At 48.8% G+C, this 25,536-nt stretch overlaps 1 protein-coding gene across 1 annotated transcript in view; it reads left to right on the top strand.

Annotated features, from left to right (window-relative positions):
- The first annotated feature begins 2,142 nt into the window (after window positions 1-2,142).
- Window positions 2,143-25,536, top strand: part of robo2 (roundabout, axon guidance receptor, homolog 2 (Drosophila)) — a 294,794-nt gene continuing 271,400 nt past the window's right edge. The window contains exon 1 of the mRNA XM_019865530.1: window positions 2,143-2,863. Coding sequence (XP_019721089.1) covers window positions 2,740-2,863 — 124 coding nt within the window. The 5' untranslated portion in view covers window positions 2,143-2,739. The remainder of the gene's footprint in view (window positions 2,864-25,536) is intronic.

Below are 25,536 nucleotides of genomic sequence, written 5' to 3'. Positions count from 1 at the left end.
CAGACCAATAAACTACGCCAAGTTTCAGCTTACGCCATCCTTGTCTGTTGCCGTGCGTTTGGGGTTATGTACAAACCCAAACACTTGTTTCCTTAGTGTGCACTCATGCCCCCTTTTAACCCGGCGCGCTTCCCCAAATAGACCTCGTCATTGATAACTGTGCCTTTGTAGTCCAAAAAAAAAAATACAGTACATGATGGCCGCTGCTACCCTTTACAGCTTTGGAGAATACTTTGTACCAGAGCGAGCCAAAGATGAGTCAATTTGGAAGTTGCCAAATGTACCCCTTCTTGTGACCGTGCAAGAAGTGACAAGTGTTCTTTGTAACGAGGTTTGCGCTAATGACAGATGTTCCTGTTAGCTACTTGGAACGGAAAAACAGACGTCTCTCTCACACCGAGTGTGCGGAAAGGTTAATTATATTCTCAGTGATTGCGATTAGCGACAAGCCCGCGAGAGCGTGACGGAACGCTAAAATCGGGTGGGCAGGTAGAAAATGAGCAAGGATTGCGTGTGAATATTAATTTGTGCCGCAAGGCTAAAAAAAAAAAAAAAAAAAAAAAAAAAGATGGCTTTGGAAAGCTGTAATTAGGGACATAAAGTCGGAGGTCTTGATGCCTGTTCGAGCCACCCACTTGCGGCTAAGCGCCTGTTTTATGAACTCGGGAGCGGTAGAAACTGCGGAGCTGACAAAGCTCCGAGGTTATGAGGCTTTCAAGTGTGGCCGCTATCTCGGTCCGGGAGGGGAAAAAAAAAAAACAAGACGGGGCAAAGGTGGAGCCCAGAGAGAACTCGCTCATCCAGCAACTTCCTATGCGATCGATGGGCTGACGCAGTCTGTGAAGTTTACAAGAGAACTGAAACACTCGCATGGCCTTTTTCCACTGCGCTTGTGCTCGTTCTGAGCCCCTGCCCGGGTTAGCACCGGTTCTTTCTTTTCCCACCGACAAAAGTGGCCCGAGCTCTGTGCTTGAAACTGTTTCTTAGACTGGCCCCAATGATTTGTTGCGCCGGACTCTGGCCACCGACTCCGTGAGTTTTTTGGCACCATTGCGTCCCACCAGAAGAGCGATGGCGCATGTGCCCAAACGTGCTCCGATTTGCATCCAGCCTCGTGACCGATGATTAAGAAAAAGAGAAGCGTCTGTTGATTGCATGTCCCTGACCGTTGTCGACTCCACACGAGTATAATCGAGGCGATGCTAAGTGGCCTAGCGGATGCGAATCATTATTGAGTCCACTTTGGCTTGGCCAAGCCGATGCCACCGGTCGCACGATCCTCCCCCATTGATCCAGTTTGCCCCTTTCCCATCTTCTCTTGCTGATGCGCCATCTCCCCTCCGGTCAAAATGAATCCTTACACTGCCGGCTGTGATACAGTTGACACTCCTGACGGTCAAGATCAACACAAATACGGGCGTGAGCTATATGCCGGGCTGACCTTTGGTCCCCGGACACCTCTATCGGTTCGCTGGGTTTTCCAACAGTCCTTTGTAGATTGCGGGAGTTGGATGACATGTTGGGGCAGAAAGGGAATTACCACGGCTCGGTGTTAAGTCTCAGGGGATACGAGGGAGGAGATGGAGGGATGGTTCGGATATGGGATTCTCCAGGTTTGGTTGGGGGTGAAGAAAGAACAGGCAAGGTTAGGTTAGAGGATCAGGGATTGGTGGGTCGAAGGGGGTTGGTTGAAGATGAAGGAACAACGGGTGGTTAAATGAGGGGTAGGGCATAAGGAAGTGTTTGGGTTCGCGTTAAGTTGATAATGCACGCAAGCGTTTGGTCGAATAGTTTGTGGAAAAATGTTCGTTTGGGTTGAATCCTTCGCCGTCGTCCATGATGATCACCGATGGTCAGAATAAGGGCTTGTCTTGGGCTGGAGCAGAAACGTTTCAGAATGTTTGTCTTGTTTGGAGACACTTGACAAAGTGATCCCGATTCCCTCTCGGGCTACTTTGCCTTCTCTCGTTTCTCTTGCTACTTCGATCGAGCTTACACAGTCCGTCCAGTCAAAAATGCCCGTCAAGGTCGTCACCGTAAATATGAGCGCGAGCTTTTTTGAGCTTTTTTTCGCTGCGACTTTCGTCCTCTGAGATCTTTTTTTTTTATTTTTTTATTTTTTATGTTTCCCAGGTTTCCCATCAGTCCTTTGTAGAATGCAGAAGGTGGATCACGCTCCCATCTCTCGCAACAGAAGCCTGAGTGCTGTGGAATGACTTTCGCCACCCCGCCCCAGAGTGATCGAGGAGGGAGGCTATTCCAGCAGCAGCAGAAGCAGAAGCAGTCACAGCAGCTTCAGCGGCTGCGACGGCACCCACAGCGGCGGCGTTACGCGACGCAGAGCGTTGGAGAGAGACAGAGAGCGAGCGAGCGAGCGAGAGAGAGAGGGAGCGCTGTCCGTCTGTCTGGCTCTGTGGGTGTGAGCGAGCGTGAGTTCCGATGCACCGCGCTGAGCGTGGCATCGCGGCGCGGCAGGCTGCGCGTTCCCATCGGTTCCCCCCCAGCGCTCCTCAAGGCCAAGGCGGGGGATGAAGCAGCAGCACCAGTGAGGAAGCCCCCCCCCCCGCCCCCCCAGCTGGTGGCATCGCACGCGAGCGGCTTGAGCGGCAGCACCGGCAGAATGGCGGGCGAGCTGGAGACTTAACCGCTGACGCCAGCGTGACGGATGAGAGCCCGCGCGTGGCTTCCCGCCCCAGGAGCCATGTGAGAGTGTCTCGGGCCACCAGCAACTCCTTGGACATGTTTCCCAGGTCGGCGTCTGGATTCCTCCCCGCCTTTGAACTTGTTTTGTTTCTCCTGGTGCTCTCCGGATGTCCCGAAGCCACCTACCCGGCTCGGACCAAAGGGAGATGGAACAAGGGAGGTAAGAGAGCGCGCGTCCTCGTGTTTGGCGTTCGGCGGGCGCGTTGGCGCCGATGTGATGCCAGGTGGCCTCGGCTGGGATGCCGAGGACGTCGAGGCCGACACTTTGCCTCCGCGGACTTTTGGGCGGAGAGAAACCTCCTGTTGAGTTGCGGGTCAAATTGGTTTCACCTTTGGAATTTGTTACGTTTGGATCATTGAACACATCCCGGGTCAAACGGTCCGAAGGAAAATGAACGAGAAGCCAACATAACAGGAGGGTTCTTTCAGCCTTCTGCTGTACTTGGGCGACTATTTTGCTGTGGTGATTCCCGATGGGATAGAAACAGTGTGGATGGGATTCATGGGTCAGATTGACCGAGAAGCCTTCACGCCATTCCAGAGGCATGAAAACATCACCCTGGTTTGTCGTCGTTTGGCACATATTTGCAGTCAAATGGTTCTGAAATATTGCGACTGGTTTTCTTTTGTTTCTTGCACGTTTGGAGGAGTACCGGGGGTCGATTTGACCCAGGAAAATTATTGCCACGTTTGAGATATTCACGCATCGGGAGGGTTAAGTCGGCCGCTTGCTGTGCTTTGGCAACTGGTTTGCAAAGAAGTTGTTCGTGAGTTAGATGGAAGATGTTTGTTTTGTTTCTGATCGGACTAAACATGAAGCGCAGGGGTGGCAAACTCATTTGTGTCACGGGTCACTTTGGAGTTGCGTCTTCCCTCCGAGGGGCGTTACCGCAGTGAAACCCAATACTTGTTGACGTCATCATCTCATCCTATTATTACTTGTACACAACCAATTGATGGATGACGAGTTTTGTCATCGCAAAAGTCAACTATTTGTTTGTTGCATTTGGTTTTTTTTCCAGATCTTGGTCTTTTTTGGTGAAGAGGAAAACTGACCAAGTTTCGGATGTCGCTTTAGCCTTCGTTGAACTCGTCGCTGCTTAAAAACGGCTACTTCTTGATTGTTTGGTCGATTCATGTTCAAGTGAGTGTAAGCAGGCGAACAAAAGGATTGCGAAATCCCAACATTCATGATCACACGTCACAATTTGACATTTGGGTACGGACTTTAGCAAGGATCATGGAGGTCGACACGCATGTTTTGCTTTTGCGGGCCACATAAAGTGATGTGGGGGTCCGGATCTGGCCCCCGGGCCTTGACTTTGACACCGAGCGGGTCAAATTAACGCAGGAACTGCTGCCATTCCTGGGAAACGCATGTAACTTGAAGTCAGAAACTAATTTGCAATGAAATGGCTGGTAGGTATCGTTTTTGTTTTTGTTTAATTTCTACCATGCTTTCTTTGGCAGCCTTCTTTCGAATCCTCCGAACGAGTTTCTTCGCCTTTCGGTGTGGCACTCCCCTCTGAAGTTTCCCCAACGTGTGAGACTTGTGATTTTTGCTTGACGTGCAGAGGTGTTGCCGACTCTCCTCCGTGGGAGCGCGTCGCCCCTCGCCGTCTCTTGCGGGGACGTAATCCCCATTGTCGGATTAAAGGGACCCTCTAATTTCAGCGAGGAGGCCGAGATGCGGCCCCCGTCGGCGTTGTTAGCGCGCAGCGGGATCTCGGGGCGTCTTCAAAGAGGCACAGCGGCCGCCACCATCAATTTAATGATTTCCTCGCCACTTTGACTCGTTCTCCACGTCGCCCCGAAGTTCAGCCTTAATTAATGAGTCGGCACTCGCCCGTGGATTGATATTTCCAGCTCCGAAATCTTGCTTCACCAAGGCAATTTTTTTTTTCTTATATGTGCACTTTTGCCTCTTCCTACTTGGTGTTTATTTGCCGCGATAATTGTCAAAAGAAACGAGAGTTGATTTCATTTCTAGCGGATGGAACTTTGAAGGCCGGAGTGGATTATTAGCGATGATGAATGCAACTTTTTGGCGCACAAATGATTCACAGCCAAGGGCGAACCTGCAGTTGTGCGCGGCCTCTGCTGAAATAGAGGGCAGTGACCTGCGCGGTCAGAACCACACTGGAAGATCTCTACGGTGTATATATATCAGCGCAGTAAAGCAAATAATGCCACGGGTTCATTCGGAACGGAGATCCACATTTGTAGACATGAAAGGCTGCCGAAATGGAATATCGCCCTCATTATCAGGAGCGAAATGACCACGGAGTCGTTGGCTCAGCCCGACTCACTTAAATTCACATTTACATTGTGACCGTTTTTCCTTTTGAAATGGCCTACGATTCCCTCCAACGTGGATATTCTTTTTGCATTTGCTCAAAAATGAACATGACAATGTGTTGACAAGATCACAACCGGTGAACAAATATGAGAACATCAAGGGTCCAAATGGACAAACAGAGATTTGGCGGATTTAGCAAGCGCTGCTAAGCCGGCCGCATTTAGACAGCTAACCTGTTAGCGCTCATATTTGAATCCTATTCGCACCGCTTCCGGTCGCCGCACTTGTTTGCGGACTGAAGCTAACGTTGCGATCGTCCCACCGCAACAAGGTCCCGGTAAAGAAAACGGAAGGACGCTTTCGCAGCATGCTTTGTTGCACTTACAAGTAACACTTGTGACAGTGTTATGCCTCTTGAAAGTGTCATTTTATGTTCCGCCGGTGTCGGCTCAAGGCCTGTGTTAAATGAATGTGGCTTGGCGACAACACCCTTCGTCACCAAGGCGGTGCATTCCTTGCAATACGTTATGCAATGGCCTACCGGTATCAGTTCATGTGTTTGGAATCTATTTGTCAAGGAAAGGTAGATTAAATGTCACAAGCACATTTTATCTGCTGATTTCAAGACAGAACAGAGGAATTTAATGTGTGGGCATGTACAGCCCGGCCCACCAGGAACCCGCCCGGGTGTCCATATTACCCACTCCGGGTATGGCCAATGGTATTCTTGCAATATTACTCAAAAAATGAATTATCGATGACAAATGCACTCAAGGGAGTCAAACAATTTTTCTTTTGATGTTGAATACGATCATCCGCCGCATAATTGCGGCTCGCTATTCATAAATTCACCTTCCGTTTCGCCGATCCCCCGCCTAGTCACCAGCCCTCCATCTGTTTGCAGTTTTTGAGTCACGAGATGCTGTGAAAGCCTTGTCGAAAAGCAACTGTTGTCAAAGAAGTGAGACGTCTTGATTGAGAGACAAGCTCTGTGTGTTGAGCGGGCGTCGACCTTCGCCTGAGTTGCTAGTGGACGTGACAGAGATTGTGGTGTATTTGTCCGACAGAACAATCATCGACAAAATGTGTATTTTGGAGGCTCCTGCTGCAGAATGAGTTTGACTTTTTGATATCTCAAATGGCATGACGGCAAACCTCTTGACATTGACCTCGCATCTTGTTGGTGGCAAGAATACAAACAGGAGGAAGGCTCCTCTGTGCCCACTAGCAAGTGACGGGGCACAACTAGTATTTGTTGATAGCTGGCGTAAGTCACTCGCTCACTGAGCAGGCCGCGACACGTCCGCGAATAGACGAGTGAGCTTGAAAAGCACAATTTGAACACCTTGGAACTCTTCTTTCACTTTAGTTTCCCGACACTGTTTATATGCCACCTGTAGCTACTGTTAGCGATCGATGCTATCATTTATAACAGTGTGAATGCATATTTCCTAATATACGTATATATTTTTTTTCGTGACCAGTGGATCACAGTCTGAATCTGCACAGGGGCGGGTTAGACCCAGCGTTGGTAATTTTACAGATGAGAGCTAGCCAGCGCATCTGTGAGAAGGGGGGCTGCACCGCAGTGGGAGTGCTCACTGCCAATCAATCAATCAAGCTCAACCACCGCGGATCCTTTCATTGCCTTTCAATGCGGCGCGCTAGTTGCGCAATAGCGACTCAACATGGCGGAAGTCCTTGGAGATTAAACACTGATCACACGAGCCATTTGAAACGTCATCGCAATTTATCGGTGAACCGTAAACCTTTATTTCTGTTCCCGTGGCACTTGAACTGCCTAATGTTGAAGGTTTTTGCTTTTCCCTATTGGTTATCTCGTCTGTGTTTGACGGTATCGTGCACTCAATGAGTTTGTCTCGCTATCCTTCAAACACTGCAAGTCTCCCTTTGCGAAAGCTCCTATTTGACTCTTCGCATGGACAACATGGCGGAAGTCCTTGGAGATTAAACACTGATAACACGAGCCATTTGAAAGGTCATCGCAATTTATTGGTAAACCGCAAACCTTTATTTCTGTTCCCGTGGCACTTGAACTGCCTAATGTTGAAGGTTTTTGCTTTTCCCTATTGGTTATCTCGTCTGTGTTTGACGGTATCGTGCACTCAATGAGTTTGTCTCGCCGTCTTTCAAACACTGCAAGTCGCCCTTTGCTCAAGCTCCTATTTGACTCTTCGCATGGCGAACGCTTCTCACTCTTTCGCTCGAAATCGGCGCCGGTTACATTTTATTGCGGCGGCGGCGAGTTTTCAATTTGGAAAATGATCCAAATAGCTGCGGGGAGTTGTTTTCCTCCCCCATTCTCGTCACGACCCTCAGCTTTTTTGGATTGCCTCGCATTCCTCCTCAAAGCCGGCGACAATCACAGCCGCCGTTCTCCGGGAGATAGAAGCGCTCAAGTTTACTGCCACCTTTCAAGTCCGAGGGGCTTTTAAGATGGAATCCCAAGGGATTTGGCTGACGCAATTAGGGTGAAAACGCCCTGGCTGTTATTTCGAGGCAATGATGCGCGCGGGCGACATGTAGTTTCGGTGTCGCTTATCAAAAAATACGAGCGCGTAAACCAAAGTGCTCCAGCAAGGCGGCGCTTTCTTGTGTCGCAGGCACGTCGGCGGACTTCGAAATGCAAAACCGTGGAAAATTGAAATTGGGGAGTCGTCTTCAATTCTAGGGAAATATAATTTTATTTTGAGTGCGCATGATTTGTCACACAGGGCGGAGCAAAGTGTTGCATTGGAGGGCCGCATTTTGAAAAGGGACACGCGGGCGAGGTCTTTCTTTGCGAATTCAAATGGCATTTTTGTAAAATGCTTCATTTTAATATGGAAATCATTGGTTTGCATTTGGAACTTGATTCGCGAGGAACCGGCCCTCTGCCTTGCGTGCTTCTCATCGCCAGCTGGAATGCAACAATCTCCCCCCCACAACAGTCAAGTTCGGAACTTGAGGTTTTGGCCCTTCCACACAGTTTCTCCATCCATGCATGACTTGGCAGCTTGGCCGGGTGAGTTCCACGACCGGATGATGCATAAACACTCCCATTTGACTTACGATATTGGTGTCCAAACTAAGATCCGGGGGCCATTTGCGGCCCACCATCCATTTTCCAGCGGTCCGCGACATGACCAAAAAAAACCCACAACCCTGAAAGTGACAATCGACACCGGCCGCAATGTTGGTTAAAAAAAGGGGTAGGTGAGCAGAGTGAGAAGGAAGGATGTCAGAAAAATAGTTGATATCCTGCAGAACGGGTGAGTTCCACGACCGGATGATGCATAAACACTCCCATTTGACTTACGATATTGGTGTCCAAACTAAGATCCGGGGGCCATTTGCGGCCCACCATCCATTTTCCAGCGGTCCGCGACATGACCAAAAAAAAACCCCACAACCCTGAAAGTGACAATCGACGCCGGCCGCAATGTTGGTTAAAAAAGGGGTAGGTGAGCAGAGTGAGAAGGCAGGATGTCAGAAAAATAGTTGATATCCTGCAGAATTTTGAAGATACAAATTTCTGATGAAAAGAACAACACAATTTATCTTCGAACCACTGAAGTGAGCAAAGATGAGTCCATTTTCAAGGAGTTTCTTGCACTTGGTGCTTGCTCTCTGGCTGACTGATGAAGACGTCACATGAATGATCCTCAAGTACCTGAAAAATGGTCACCTTGCTGCATTATTTTTTTCCTTTTATGCTTCTGAATATGGAGATGGCTTTCGGGCGCCGTGAAGTGCAGAGCTCATCGCCCTTAACAGAAAGCTGATGAAATGAACCGGACTGTACAAACGATATATCGTTGCTTCCTTGATTGACTTTAGTGTGTTTCAAAAAGTGGGCACATTTGAAAGTGGCTCTTCCATTTTTCTGTTGGCGGCCCTCAAATGAAAAAGTGTGGACACCCCTGGCATACGCGATGCCGTTAGCATGCATCGGTCCGGATCAAAAGCGCCACATTATTAACATTTTTCAGGTCTCTATCAGCCGTCTTTTTTTTTTCTTTTTTTTTTTTTGGGTCAGATTATATTTGTAATTGCATTATGCTCTTTTGAAATTGAATGAAAGTGTAAATTGGGCAACCCCCCCCCCTTTCCCGCGGGATGCCAGCGGCGTCCGTGCCACGGCAGGACAGCAGCGAGCCGGCCAGAGGGATTGAATTGCTGTACAAACTAATTGGGTGGAATATTAGGCAACAGGCTGACAGAAAAATGAAATCAGCGTCTTTGCTTTTAATTAATGTGTGTTGACTGGTGTCTCGGGGGGCTCAAGGGGGCACAGTGAAGGCTGCTGGGGATCGGGGCTAAAATCACTCACACTATGTGCCTTGTGAGCTTTTTTTTTTTTTTTTTTTTTTACTGTTGACACGATGAAGACATTTGTTGTTTTTAGTTAAACCGGCAAATTGATGACTCACAACGTTGCTGTCTGGCTATTGAAAAGGGCAAGGAAGGCACAAACCAAAAGCTTGCTGTTCTTCCGGGGCGTAATAATTCCGCTTTTGCGTGTGCAGAAGAATCACTTTCTCAAACGCCCACGCCTTTTAGGAAAAAAAAAAAAAAATCCACGTCGTCCTGTATGTAGCCGCCAGAACGCGTGGGCGCCGTTGCGTCTATACGCCGCGACGAACTGGATAAGAGGGCTACGCCGCGTTTCCAGAGCTATATTTATACATCAACGCGCCGTGAATAATTCAGCGTCCCATCTTTCATAGGAGATGAGGAGCTTGAAGTCCTGTCTGGTCGTGTGGCTCAGTAGCCTCGGTGGGCTTCAAGAGGACGGCGCCGCATTTCGCGCTTCCCATTCATACGAATGGGCAGGGAAGCCCCCCGTTCACCAGGGGAAATGGAACGAGCCCTCACGCAAAGCGGCAAACAGTATCTCAAATAGAGCTTGAACTCACGACGATTTCAGTCGGCGATTATTCTGTCGATTGACCACCGAATCCGATTGACGCCTTCGATTCGCACCCACGGCCTATTTTCTGCCTCGGTCCGTGCCATCGTGTGTTTGGAACTCACGACGATTTCAGTCGGCGATTATTCTGTCCATCATTTTGCCGATTGACCACCGAATCCGATTGACACCTTCGATTCGCATCCAAGGCCTATTTTCTGCCTCGGTCCGTGCCATCGAGTGTTTATTTGTTGACGGTGGCATTGAAGAAAGCTGCGTCTATCGCCACTTGCGCGTTCACGTGACACGGGGGGGTGAAAAGATCAAATCCATCCCGCCAAATGTCTGATGGCTTTTTGCCGCCGGATCGCAGTGTTTGTTTGTTGATGGTGGCATTGAAGAAAGCTGCGTCTATCGCCACTTGCGCGTTCACGTGACACGGGGGGGGGGTGAAAAGATCAAATCCATCCTGCCAAATGTCTGATGGCTTTTTGCCGCCGGATCGCGAAACGCCAGAAACGTACATATGTGGTTTCAAATATGGACGTGATGGGAAGTTGGACGGAGTGACCGTGATCATCGAGCAACTGACTCATTCGCTGACTTTTGTTTTTTGCTCGGACCAATGGCACACGTGTGCTGTTTTGGTGGTAAAATGGATGGCTGACGTGAGCAGGCTGGAGTATATCTAGCGTGGTCGCACCAAATACAAAGTGTCGCAGGAACAGATAATAAATGTGCAAGCGTTAAAATCACATTTTTTTTTTTTTAAATTTTATTTTTTAGGAAAGTGGAACCAATGAACTCAGGCAAACGCAACATTAGCAACAATGTGACACTCCATGACAGCTGAAGTCTTGATCGTATACGGCTATGATACTGTGAAATTTGTTCGTGCTTTGCCTCTGAAGAGCTCAGGAGAGGCCATTTCAATGCCACTGGAAGTGGCTTTCTTTTTTTTTTTTTTTTTAAATATGTTTGACGCACTGACATTTAGCTCCACATACTGCCAAAAGCACTTGCCAGAGGCTGAGCTGCACTGTGTTTGTTTACCAAGCAGTCGTCCCATACCATGGGGAAAAAAAAGAAAAAAAAATCCAAATCCATGTGCTGTTGCCGCTGTTGCGACATCAGATTTACTTTTGCAAAGCTCAGGGGCATTCACGTTCCAATTAAAAGCCACTTGAGATGACCTCAAGCGATTTGAGCTTACATCGAAAGGCCACATGAAAGGATCACATTTATTCTTTTATTTTTTTTCACGTCCCCGCCAGGAGCTGCGGTATGCGCCTTCATCGTGAGAAGCTTGTCAGCGCAGTATTTCTAAGAAGCCAGGGATTTCAAAAGCTAATATTCAGGTCTACAAAGGCCATGTTGGCGTTTTGCATTCGTCTGCAGCTTTTTTTTTTTTTTTTTTTCCCTTCCTCCTTCCAAAATAGCCGCAAAGGTTGCTCTTTTGGCGCGCTGGAACAAAGCAGGAAAAACTGCTCCCGTTACATCTGACCAGCTTGGAGATATTTACTTTGCTCTTTTTTTTTTTTTTCCTTCCTCCTTCCAAAATAGCTGCAAAGGTTGCTCTCTTGGCGCGCTGGAACAAAACAGGAAAAACTGCTCCCGTTACATCTGACCAGCTTGGAGATATTTACTTTGCTCGTAATTGCTGTCCTGTGCACGTGCTGCCTTTCTGCCTCACTTTGCAAGTGTGACGATCCCGGAGGAGGCGGCCACTCAAAGTGCGGGCCGCCGTTTTCCCATCCATGCCTTGGACAGAACAACCATGCTGAGTTGTCATGTTTTTGTTGTTGTTTTGTTTTTTTTTGGCGTGGGTTCAAATTGGGCCAAAAATGTTTTTTTTTTTTTTTTGGCGTGGGTTCAAATTGGGCAAAAAATCGTTTTGTTATCCGGGATTCCAAGAGTTTGGTACCCGTAGCATAGAACGTCAATGTTCTGACTTTTGAAGAAAACTTGATGGCAGATGCTTATCAGTGACTTCGTCAGGCTCCTCGGCCGGCCATCCGACTGCAAAGTCCCGGCGCCGGTCGGTCACCAATCATTTTGTCAGCCGTTGCTCATTTGCGAGGAATAAGGTTTCCGGATTCCTCCATCCACTCAACGATGATGAAATTAATTGGTCCACGGGCTTGGGAAATGGCAGTTTTGGGCAATTGAGTTTTAATCAAAGGCGAGGCGGGAAACCATTTGTTTCGTTTCAACACATTTTCAAGTCGTTACTGCTCTGAATGGAGGGCAGAGCGTCTGAGCTGTCAGCAGAAAGTGATGCCGAAAAGGAGAACTTTCACTTTCAAGCTGAAACTTCTTTCGCTTGGACTTGGACTCGAAGCGCTGCAGACCGTGTTCCCGAGAGTGTGATTACCTGCCCCGCATTAGGGCCGCCTTACGTTAACATTGTCCTTAGCTCGCTAGTTAATTAACCCCAAAGACCTTCATTTGCAGTCCAATAATGCGTAACAATGGATTAACTTCCCATTCTCATTACGAAGATTGTTTGATTAAAATCGCCGCTTCCGTTCTCGGTTCCGTTCCGTCTATCAGCGAGTCGCCGTGATTGAGTTGACCACGAGCCCGAGCGCATTCCCTCCATTCCTTGAGACTGCCGCAAAGTTGGAGTTCACTTTTGTCACAATCACAGGAACGACCTGAATCCATGTTTTGTTTTTTTTTTGCGGGGTTGGAGGGGTTGTGCTGTGTGTTTTGGGTGCCTTTGTTGCCAGTGGGAGGCTAATGGCTAATGGCTAATGGCTTATGGCTGATCCGTATGCAATTTCATCCTTTCATTATCGACACGGCTTCATAATTCCTACGGCGTTCGAAACGCAAATGGATGAGCCGGCGTGCTTTTTTTTTTTTTTTTTTTTGTTCCTCGTATTTGAAAAGGCTTTTTGTTTTCCTTTTTTTCCTCTTGTAGAATCGCGCTCGCCCATCTTTATCGCGTAATAAATGGCCTTGTGTGAGTGTGACAACTTGTGTGGGCTTCACTCTGCGTTTGCACTTAGATGGCGACAGTTCAAGGAAATACACTTAGTCCGTCTCTTCTCAAAGAAGAATCGAGATGAAACATTTTTTCCAGTCGTGGTGGCTGAAATTAAAACAGAAAAAAAATTGGGGATGATTTATTTCCCTCGAAAGATTCTACACAATCCACGCAGATGCTTGACTGGATTCTGTGTGGACGGCTCTGATGTGGCAGTTTAGCGATGGCGCCAAATTGGGCCAGCATGACGGAACTCGGCATGCGCATTTACCTTTGCCCGTATTGTAAACGCCATGAGGGCGGCGACCCAGGTAATGGCCAGCGGCCAATATTCCGATCAGCATTGAAGCCAGCGGACGCCGTATTTAAGTGTTTATTGTCCGATTCATCATGCTCACTTGGCCTGTCCGTGGGGGTGGGGGGGGTGCATCATGTAATAGCTTTGCCTTGCAAATTCGGCATCGCGCGTATAAACAAATGATCTTTGCAATCTGGCAGCTGAGGCCCCCCTGCAAAGAGGTTCTGAGAGCATCATTTCCTGCAAAGTCAAAAGAACTGGAAGAACCGGAGGCGCCTTTTGGTGGAGACCAAAGCAGGATATTACTCTGCATGTCCACTATTATTCCCTCTAATGACATATTAAAAATGAGGGGGGAGGGGGTGGTGAAATTAACGGTGAACTTTAACAGCACAATGGAACCTCCAAAGTCAAACACAATCAATCCATTTTGTGTGTTTGTGTGCGTGTGTGTATGTGTGCGTGTGAACACCCAGACCAGATGAGGACTTTAATGACTACTAAAACTGATGGCCTCTCATCCAAGGTGACCCCCCCCCACCCTCCATCGCCCCTCCGGACAGGGGGCGACGCTGCCACAGCTCCATGAAAAGTCCAGCTAATCCCTTCTTCCTCATTTTGATCCACCTGTCACCAGCACCGCCACCAAAGCCCGAGGCGTGTAATTACACTTTTATTGTCTACAGTCACACTGCATCATTCATTGTGGGAGGGGGTGGGGGGGGGAACTCACCTGTGAGCTCCGCACCGCAATGTAACAGACGTTTGATGAATCTTGCTCTAATGCAACGTTAATCGTGTGTAGCCAAAAGTCGTCAGCCGCCGTTTGGGTGCTTTTATGCGCTCGTAAGCAAGAGGCCACGCGCTGGTCTCTCTCTGGGTCGGACGCCCTCCCCCCGCCAGCCCCTCCCACCCCATCGCCCTGACACCATTAGCTCCGTTGACATATTATGCTTCTGTTTCCCTTGTAATTTGTTTTGTGTGTCAGCATGAAGGATGTCTTGTTTGCTGCCACTTCCTCACACACGGGAGGCCCAAAATAGTCGCCCGGGGACGTCGGTGGCTCCCTCCCAGCTTCGAAACGGGAGACACGAGGCATTTGTTTTGGCCAACGAGGTCGTCGAGGACCGTGATAGGAAGTGCGCCCTCTGCGCTGCTAGCAGTGTTAGCTCACGCCACTGCTACTATTCCGATGATTAACTTGACTCTTATCCGGTCAATGCTGAAGACCATTCGGGACATTTTTACGATAGATTCACAATTGATCAGAGATCGTAACACCCCATCAGCACTGACGGAAAACCCGTCACTGACGGACGAATGTTTTGCTAACGAAAAAGCTGGCCGAAGCACCCACCAAAGTGGGTTTTCGTTTGTCAGCGGAGTTGACGCTAGCAAGGATCAGCAATGCCGGACCTCTGATGGAAACGCGCACCGCGTGCCTCCCGTGTGTTTGCGGGAGACATCAGGTGGCCATCGGCGAGGATTCGAGACAACGAAGCAACATGCGCCGACGCGTCACACCGCCTTGTTTTGCCGCTCGGCCTTGCGATAAATACCTGAAAACGCCGTTCGCCTTGGGAGTGCTTTCGACTTGTCGTGTTGAGACGTGAGCGTCCGCATGAAAAAACAGCTGAAACCTTTCACTGTCCTTCATCCACAGAGATGGATTCTTTTTTTGGAGTGGCGTGCGGTTGGTAACATCACTGCCATGAAAGCGGCGACGATTTTGCCAGCTCACTTTTTAAGAGCTACACAATCGAGGAAGAAATCAGTCAGCAAGAAAAAAAAAAAGGAAGCACTTGGCATCGCTTTTTCTTTTGCAGTTAGCAAAACAGACGCGCGCTAATGTAAGAATTTGTGCTCGATATCAAGCGTCGAACAGCCGCCAACGATTTCTTGACGCCGCCGGCCGCAACCTATTTGAAAAGGAGAGCAATCCTTGGATTACTCCAACACAAAAGCTTCATTTGCTTTTGTGGCTGTTTGTTTCTTTTTTCCGTTGCCTTTGAATTCGGAGCCAGGCGCCGCTCGCTCCGATATGCAAATTTGGCGGCAGAAAAGCCGTCTGGCTCGCAGAGAGAGGCTCTTATCCTTTCGCTTCCGTGCCGACTGGAGCCAGGAGATCTTGAAAGCGCCCAGAGATGGAAGAAGTGTTTCTCTGCCGTCTGAAGACCCTTTTGCGCGGCGCCGTATGTCTTCAAACAGCAGCCGGCGGCGTTTATGTACTCAAAAGCAGAGAGATCCGGCTGTGCGTTTGAAGGATGTTGTTTAGTTTCAAATTTGACTGGACCTCGCCTATGATAGGCGCACCTGGCGAAATGACATTTATTCAAGTTTGCACTTGCTGCACGGCTACGAGACTAGGCTTTTATATATAGAGAGAGAGAGGCGCAGGGTTCGATCCCGGCTCCGGCCTTCCTGTGTGGTGGAGTTTGCATATTCTCCCCTAAGCCTGCGTGGGTTTTCTCCGGGTACTCCGGTTTCCTCCCACATTCCAAAAACATGCATGGCAGGCTCCAAATTGTTGCTAGGTGTGAGTGTGCGTGCGGATGGTTGTTGGTCTCTGTGTGCCCTGAGATTGGCTGGCAATTGGTTCAGGGTGTCCCCCGTCTACTGCCCAAAGACGGCTGGGATAGGCTTTGGCAACCCCGTGACCCTTGTGAGGATGAAGCAGATTGGAAGATGGATGGAGATCTCTCTCTCTCTCTCTCTCTCTCTCTCTCTCTCTCTCTGTAAAGAACACTTTACGAATAACCATTGCTGTATGCAACGTGCTGCACATGGAGTAAAAATCAGACATCCAAAAACAAATAAAGTGAAAACAAGAAACGAAACCTATAAAAACGGTCAACAATCTAAGATACAAGATTGTCACTCAAGGCGCCATTGACCTCATTGTTGCCACACATTGTTCAGCCGCCGCAGAAACACCAACAGCCTTTTTTTTTTTTTTTTTCTCGCCTTTTGTTGCCGATAAAACAACATCTGGCAACGCTCTTGGTCGGCCGCCGATCACGTCTCCAGTCGCCCGCCGCGCTTTTTCTGTGATTTGTAATTAGCATATCGGAGCGCCGTTCCAATTAATGAAGATGAGTCCCCCAGCACCCCCAAATGTTGCAGCTGAGAGGATCGACTGTGACTCAGACGGATGGGGGAGCGGATGGCGGGCGACGGGCGCGCTGACCACAGGTGAATTAGGAAGACTTGATGCGCAGCGCCGGAGAAGTCAACCACTTGCAGCCCACGCGCCGCCCAGCGCTTCATTTTCCATCAGTAGCGGAGTTTTTTTTTTTTTTACCGTGAGAGTAGAAGGCCGTCAGGATCTCATATGAATATTTTATTTGGAGTCTTCCATCCTATTTCTGCAGATGGAGGTGAGGGTTGTTCAAACTTTGCAGCCGTCCATCCAGACTTCAGCAGTTTGATGATAAATAACAGGGCCCATGAGGCTAGTTTTTTTTTGTTTTGGGGGGGGGGCACATCCTGCATGGGCGCCACTCCCCCAATGACTCCTGCCGCTACTACTCATGAATTGATTTTAGACATGCAGCAATTAATCAAGTCATCGACGACTCATTTATTTTTTATCGATGACTCTTTTCGAGAGCTGAAATTGTCCACCTCCTCGGAATTTCAACCTCTGGGCTGTAAATCGTCTCGTATTTCTTTCGTCCTCGGTGAGAGCAGACTGATGACAGCGAGAAGCATAATTTTTTCTTGAGTTTGCTCTGACAACTGTTTTGAACTCATTTTTGGGTGCAGAAAACTGAGCTCGGGCTTTCTCGATCTCATCAACTTTTTGAACCCTGTTATATCACCATGTGGAAACAGTTGGATTTCCTTTTCGCAGGACAAATGTGTTTCTTTTTGCGCCGCCCAGGCAGTTGCGGCAGCAGTCGGTGCAAGGTGCCTTTGATTTGAAGTTGCACAATATTCCAAAGCATCTGGAGTTTACACCTCTGGCAACTTGATAGGACGCAGACGGCACTGGAGAATACCGTTTTCTTCCAGCCATTCCGGAAGGAGGACTTTTGAGTCAGCCGTGGAAATGACGCGTCCGCCCTGTCACAAAGCTTTCAAGCCAGTGGCGCGGAATCGGGATGAGAGGTTCCTGCATTTTAAAAAGTTCGTGTAAGCTTCACCATATTTGGTTCGGATGGCAGCGAGCCGCAAATGAGGGCCCCTTGCCCGTCAGGTTTTGGGTCCTTGTCTGCCTTGTCCACGTCTTGTCTGGTTTTTGTCTGCGCCGGTTCTTATCAGGCCCGTTCCTCTGGCTGTCACTCGGCTCCCTCCGGCCGCTCGTATCATGTCCAAGTGTGCCTTATCGTCTCATCAGGTGGTGAAAATGTCTGACGAAAGACACCAAAAGTGTTCCATGTTAGTTTAGCGTGACAGCGAGGATGCATCCTCAAGTTTCGTACCCGTCATCCTCCTTTGGTGCGGTTGCCACGAAGCCATCCACATTGCTCTTGTGTTTTTGTCCTGTTTTGAGCTGACCTCGTCTTTCATGCGGCAACGGCATCCGTGCACTTTATCGGTTGCTGTAAGCATTTCCTTCAACATCTTTCCCGTTCATACACAATCCCTTGACCCGACGTGCTGCAGTAGTGTGAGTGGACCCCCCCCCCCCCAAAAAAAAAGCAGAGTATGTATGTATGTGTTGTTTTTTTTCCTTTTACGGCTTGATGGACTCCAGCCGTGACAGTGACGCACAAGCTGGTGGACAGTCGTCAGTCCCTCATCACAACAGTGATGGAAACCATAAGACGGCGACACGTCAACTGTGACCTTGACCTGAACAGAGCAGTCGACGTGACAAGAAGAGACATCCCGGCTGGCGGGGCATCTCCTCTGCTCACGGCCCTTTGGACCCCCAAGTTGGCCTCATTTCAAAACACTCCCCCCCTCACCCCCCCCAAGGTGAGCTGCATGTATTAATCAAGCCCGGTGGCGTGATTGACAGATGCTATCAACCACTGGATCAGTCCCGCGCGGCCTATCTGCGCCTGTAGGAGCTTCTGCTATCTATCGAGCTCCTGTCTACCTTGAGGTGTGGGCTGCTACATCTGCGCCTCTCTTATCTCCTCCATATTTAAGCAACCCCGCCATCAAAAGGGCCCGTAGCACTTCCCGGCTAATTGCCGGAGGCTAATAAATTGCGGAACACCCCACCCACCCCCATCCTCTCATTTCACCTCCACCATCTCGGCTGCAGGTATCTCATAAACTAGCATGAAGAATTTCCAGTTTCCACGCAGAGTGACCTACTTTCAATGGGAATTGTCACCAAATCTCTTTTCAGTAAAACACCGGGAACGCTCATCAAACCCGCCCCAACCGAAGCCCGCATTTCAAAATGGATTTCAAATGAGATATCCATGGCTCCATTCGTGTACGTGCATGAAGGCACCTCGCTTATCTGTTGCCTTGACAGTGAACTTAAGCCTGACCTTCGGCCTACTGGCATAATTGCTCACCGTAGGCGGCGAGTAGCGGAAGAGTTAGCGTTAGCCCCGACCCTTGCGCGACATGAGTCAACCCTTCCCCTCATCTCCTGACCCTTACCCAACCCCCGAAATCTTACACCCTGGAACCCCACCAGCAACTCCTTTGCGCCGGTGTTGTAGCCATCACTCCAATTGCCCCACTTTACGTGATTATTGTCTCCCGTAATGAGACAGTTGTGGGGTTAGAGCACATTGACCGTATTAACGCAGATGGCAAATCCGTTTTTTTTTTTTTTTCACAACCCGACCGGATTAGTTAGTCTGGAAAAAGCGGCGGAATATTAAAATTGCGCACAAGGCAAGTTCTGGTGGAATGGAAAGCCTATGAAGTGATAATTACCGGGGCTACACCCGTCGTCCTCATAATGGGAGGTTTAATTATTCCTCGAAAGCGCAAACGTTGCCGTCGGGCGACAGAAGAGCTCCGCCGCAGTGTTTTATCTGCGCCGCACGTCGATGGCGGCGGTCTTTTAAGGGGATCTTCATTATTTAGCTTCGACGGATGGAAGACCTGTTGAAAATCGATTCGACGTCTGGATCTTCTGAATTCCGTGGGGGTTCTGAGAAACAAACACAACAAGGAGAATAAATCCACAGCCACTCGTTTCAAGTCCACAGCGGCAAAAATATCTGCAAAGTGGCCTTTCGTTTTGCAGGAAAGGCTTTCGATGAAAGGTGAAGGCGGGAAGCCCCTTTCGCTCTGCCCTCTTCGCCAAAGTGGCTCATCGAAGGCGGTCTCCCTGAACTCCAAAAACGTTACCTTGACTCTTACCTTGCATAATATAACGAAAGGAACAGAACCACTCGAAATAAACATGTAGGGCAGTTTTTGTAGTTTTTTTTAATTTTTTTTTTTTTTAAGTAACCCAAGAACGTTATCGTGAGCACAGATGGCCATTTTCTGCCACGTTCACCCCTCGCACACGCCGACGCCTTTGCCGCGAGCTGCCTGGCGCACGCAGTCGGGTGCCGCCGTTCACTTAGCAGTTACAAATAGCAAGTCCCAAAAAAAAAAAAAAAAAAAGTACAGTCGCATGCTCCTGGTTATTGCGCCAGACTTACAAGTAGATCAAATTTACAAAGTCATTCGTCAGCCGATAGCCGCGTACGTTTGTCACGCTTGAGTTCGCTCTTTGAGTGTGCTGAACAAAATATTTCAGCAAAAACACCCGCAAAGGTTCAGTAGAAAAACAAAATCCAAAACACAATCAAATTCCTGAAAACCTCAAGAAACCAATGTAGCAAACAAACCAAAACCTCCGACCGTGTGGTCGGCGCGGCGAGTCCTTTTAACTGGAGATGACAAGTGACATGATGAGCAACAGGTGCGACGCCGGAGGAGAAGCCCTCCCACGCCACCTGTTGGTCACAAACGGAACAAAACCGTGAGGCTAAACGACCAAACAAAGCCAAATGGAATCGAAACAAAAACAGAACCGTGACAACGTCATTCATTCATGATAGCAGCTTTCTTCCACAAGACTGTCGATTGAAACTAGATGGCTTGAACGACTCGAGAGAGCCCACGCACGACGGACTCATTTGTCACATGCATGCCAAATGGGCCACTTTGCACAATAGAAACAAAAAAAAGTCCACGGCCCCGTCCCGTTCACTTTGTGCACGACTACATAATTGATGCGATGACTCCTCTCGCCACGCTGCACAATAGAAGTCAAGAAAGCAACTTTACCTGCTCGTACGCTTGTGAATAAACTTGGCACCTTTCACTATTTCAGTGCCAGATTTATTATTTTTTTTTTTTTAAATTCCATCTCGTCCTCCCCGGAGTGCACTCTCGACCTCGGGGGATCCCCCGGTAACCTCGCAGCAGTCATCCTCCCTCACGTCTCGTCCCACTTCCTCCCCCCACGCGCTCCCTCCACTTCCTCTGGGTGCTAATTAACGCGCGCAGGAGTTCCCCGCGTCTTTTGTTGCGTCTCCGTGGCTCTTCCCAGGGCATCGGATGCTACGTTTGATGCTACCTGCGAACATATCCTGTCGATATGCACTCGTTTTAACGTCTCAACTGTCTTTCATCCCCCCCCCCCAGCCCGCCCATTTCCCTCCCACGCATGTACAGTACACAGGCTGACACACTTTATTTGCCATTCGTGTGATGTTTCTTCCAAAATTCCTGCAGAAATCCAAAAGTGGCAACAGCACTCAGCCTCACGACTTACTCCAAGTGGCCAAAAACTTGGAGGTCGAGATCCAAAGTTCTGATGTTGATATCTTACAAGTACAGTCGCATACCGAAAAGAATCTAGCGAAGGAGTAATGAAGTATTTGTCATCGTTGGCATCGCCGCAGAGAGCCAACCCTTCTGGGTTTCTTCTCCTTTTGCTGTTTTTGACTTTGCAGTGAATGCAAACGGAAAAGTAGCCCAAGCTTCACGAACTTGCTTTTGCTACGAACATGCATTTGTTGTTTTTTTTTTTTTTTTTTTTTTACTGAGAAATTGCTCAGCAGGCGCAAGGGCTTGTGATGGCGCCAGCGAGACGTCCCGGCCGCGCCACCTGCTCGCGTCTGGCAGCGTCGCCGGAGGCCTTTCTACCTCAACTATCTTTGACGGCAGCTTTCAGCATTCGCGTTTGGAGTCGCAAGTGTTTTTGTCCTCCAGACGGAGAGCACGGCACGAACCACGAAATGGGTTGACGGTGTTTTTTTTTTTTTCCATTGGCATGGGATCGATTGTAAAGATTTCTGGCGCGTTGGATGTCTGGAAGCGGCAGAGGTGGTGAACTTGAGTCACATGACTTCGTCGAGACTCGACTATGACTCTGGTATTGGTGAGACGCGGCTCGATTTATTTGTGTGACTTCTTGAAGCTTTATTTGCAGAGGTCGGCCGTCATTCGTCCTCCGTCGGCGGCCTGAGCACCCGTCCCTCATCGTCCGTCCGCCATTTTTTTTCCAAGCCGAATCAAACTGTCACCGTCGGTCCGTCATGTTCTTTGAATCCACATGATATGGTGCCGAACCAAATGCTTGCCGCAAAGACACGCGCACTCACGTTTCACGACGTACGCGCTCTATTGAACTGTGAAGTACATCGGGAGCATGCCGGTGGCTGGTTGCAGCTTTATTTTTTATTTTTTTAACTCCTAAAATCTCCCAAAATGTTAATTTCAAGCTCCAAATGGCTTTAGCTCAACGACTTTCTCGACTATCAATAGGAGGCCGTAAAATATTCATCACACTTAACGATAACAAGTCTGAGCAAATGAATTGCTTCCAAGTCGTTGATCCTCCAGCAAGTGGCCACTGGCAGGTTGTTTGCTTCTGGCCAACGCCGAGTGCGCCGTCAAAGTTGAGCCACGCGGCTCGCAATAAATCCTCTCTGCGTCTATTATTCAGAGCAATAATGGGCCCCATCTGTCATGCAAAGCAGCAGACAAATGAACTCTTTGAATCTTGTGTTGTGCAGTGATTCTCTCAAACACCTTGTCAGGTCTTTTTTTTTTTTGGTTCTTTGAGAGACAAAAAAGCTCTTGGGGTGGGCAGCATGGTGCAGTTCCCCCTAATTTTAAAATATGGTGTTTTTTTTTTCCCCATTCGCTGGCGGCCATTTTCAAAATACTGCCAGCTGCTTAAGGATTTTGGTTTGTTCTCAATCCCGTGACGGACAATGCATGCGCAGAAAGAAATGATGCTCGTCTTTGCCTTGTAGAACTCGCTTTCTACCTACTTTCCCTTCTTTCGTCACCAACGGTAGGACATGGCTTGTTTTCACCAAAAACACGGGTCCCGAACCATCAAGCAGAGAAAAATAGATTTTAGTGACAAGAAACAGGCAGGATTTTATGAAACAATCAAAAATGTGACAATAAATCGACTAAACCTTCGGTGTCCTTTTTAATAGTATCACCAGTTTTTAGATTTTAAATCCACGTGTGTGTGTGTGTGTGTATAGCAGCAAACTGCGTTTTCTAGTCTCGAAGCAAAACTAATTTGATTTTCAAAAAATGCTGTGATGTAATTTTGAGAACATTGTGAAAGCAAACAAAAAGGATTATTATATCGTCAATCGCGATTGCTTTTCGGTTCCACTTCTGTTTAGCGAGTATGATTTTCTTTTTGGAGTCCAGAGCCTTGAACTCAGTTTCAGCCAGATGTCAGCAAAAGGTGGACTCAGAACAATCGGCGAGCTCCCTCGTCTGTTCGGACTTTTTTTAAAAAATTCTATGGCTTTTGAGACTCGACTCTAGTTTGACTGTTTTTGTGCTTTTCACTGTCTTTGTTATTCATTTTCGTTGTTGAGTGAATGATTTTTGCTCCAATGTGTCCAGCGAGGTTGTTTTCAAATTCTCGACAAGTTGAGTTGAGTCGCGCATTCTCCGTACACAATAAGCAAGCGTGTCGTGCGTTGGTGTCGAAGTTGTTTGCCGCACGCTGGAATGTTCGGCATTAGATAAGTCATGTTCAACCCCCCCCCCCCCAACACGCCTGCTGTATTTTTTGCTTCTTCCTATTGTCTCCTCCGATTATATTCAAGCCGTCTCCCACCAAATGATAATTAAACAAGGAGTGCGTCAAGAAATCCTGGAATTAAAGCACTTAATTATGCATCCTCGCCGCATGAATATTTCATGGTAAGGGAATCAACATTCTTAATTATTCACCGCTGCAAAATGCATGAAAAGTTAAATGCGGGAGCGTTGAAGAATGGAAGCCTACCCAAATGATGATGATGATGATGACGGTTATTATCATGATGATTGTTATTTTTTTTAAGCTGCATCCCTGTTGCTCTTTACAACTTGTGTTATTTCGTCATGAGCGCTGAAAAGCGTTCATGAGGGAGGAAGTGCCGGCCGGATTTATGACTGGAGAGGGAACAAAAAAAAAAAAAGAAAAGTCAATGCGGGGCAAGCAAACAGAATGGCCTAAATGATGCAGAAGAGATCTGTGACCTGGAAGAGCAGCCCCGCCGGGAGAACGCCAATCAGCTGGGATGTGGTTTTGGTGCGAGGGCTCCTGATCCCAATGAAGCTCGTTCTTAAAAAGCAAGAAGTGGACACAATGGAGTGACATGACATAAGCCACCTTGAAAATGCTTTTCTCCTGATCCCAATGAAGCTCGTTCTTAAAAAGCAAAGAAGTGGACACAATGGAGTGACATGACATTAGTCACCTTGAAAATGCTTTCGCAGTCGTCCATGTGAATTTGTCGTTGCGGGGCCGCAAGACAGAAAAATGCAAGGACGAAAGGGCCACTTTAAAAGTCGTCCACTTTTTGAAACATGCTCAAGACAGTCAAGAAAGCAATTTGAGATCGCTTGTATTGTTTCGCAGCTTTCTGTTGAAGGCGTGAAGGCAAATAGTTTTGGGGTGGCTAACAGCCCCCTCTCTCACATTATAGATCCGGCTCTGCGCTGCCCATCTTCGCCTTCAGAACCAAAAAAAAAAAACCCCAAACTGTAGTTGGGGGACCACTTTTCAGTTCCTTGAGGTGCCTTGTCTTTATAAATCAGCCAGCGAGCACAAAGTGGATGAAATGAGTTTTGCCTCTAAAATGGAATGATCTTCACATGCACCCAAAAAGGTATCTTCGAATATAGAGAAAAATTCTAAAGCACACGCTCCCTTTTTTTTAACTAACCTTGCGGCCCATGTCAAATGTCATTGTTGGGGGGTTTTTGAGTCATTTGGCGGGCCGCTGAAAAATGGATGGGATGCTGCAAATTGCCCCCGGGCCGTCGTTTGGACACCTCTGTTGAAAACGTCGATCATGTTGCTGCGTCATGAAGGCGCTTGAGTTCAATGCGCCTCAGTGCTTCTGGAATCTTCCTTCTTGTCTTGCCATTTGGAAAGAGCGGTGACCGTGTACCTGAAAGTCATCCGGGCAGTTCTGCCGGGAGGTCTCAAGACCCCCCCAAGCAACCCAAAACCTTGGCTGCCGTCGCTTCCTCCTTCCCGCCTGCTCTCACAACAAAGCGGGTGACCCCAGCCAGCACTTGGCCTCCCTCCTCGGTCTCTCGTAGGCAGCAACGTGCGTCGCCGCGAGAGCTGAGCGGGCTTCCCCCAGCGAGGGTCCTGGCCTGTCATCTGACGGAGCCCAACAAGAGAAGGCAGCAGCAGATGCCCGGGTTCTGGGGCCAAACAGATGGTCGGTCCAAGTGGCCCCGGATCACCGTCACCTTCCCAAACTCGAGAAGGCAGCTTGGCCGTCGGGCCGCTCCGCGTTTTCGATCAATTCGAATGGCCGGCGTCAAACGTTGGGAGGTCGAGAAACGGCTCGCGGCGAGGCGGGCAGAAAAGAGGCTTCCTGTGGGGTCGGTGGAGAGGGCGGGGGTCTGCCATCCCACCCCGTCTAATCCTTCCCCCGCGGTTTGGAAGGCCGGAGGAGAGGCCGCCTGTCTGCGATATCAAAGCGGCTATAAAGCGCCAGGCCGGCCTCCAGCGCGGCCGACGGGCCGACAGGAGATTTGGTGGGGCCGTGGCCGGGGCCGCGATGAAACGACATTTCCCGAGGCGATGCTGCGCTAACCGGTTTTCAGACTGACCGCTTCCATCCTGGCTCCTCTGCCGCGTTGCTTTTTGATGTTCCCGTCAGCACTCCCTGTTTGGCCGCCACGCCAGCCTCGGATGTTAAGAGATAGTCGAGCTTTCCCTTTCAAAGGCTTCCAGTGTGCCGCCGATGCCACGCCGTCGGCCCTACGCCGCCGCTCGGCTGCGATTTTTGGGGGAGGAAACGGTCCGACCCCTGCCTTGTCGCTGCCTCTGAAGTATTTAATCTCCGAACCATCAAACAGGCTGATGAGCCGTTTTTTTTTTTTTTTTGATTGTCTCTGTTAAGGGGGAAAAATTTGAATTTGGC

This window comes from Hippocampus comes, unplaced genomic scaffold (genome assembly GCF_001891065.2).
Source record: "Hippocampus comes isolate QL1 unplaced genomic scaffold, H_comes_QL1_v1.1 scaffold140, whole genome shotgun sequence".
Taxonomy (NCBI): domain Eukaryota; kingdom Metazoa; phylum Chordata; class Actinopteri; order Syngnathiformes; family Syngnathidae; genus Hippocampus; species Hippocampus comes.
Note: the sequence above shows the minus strand (reverse complement) of the source record. Positions and strands in the feature narration are given on the sequence as shown.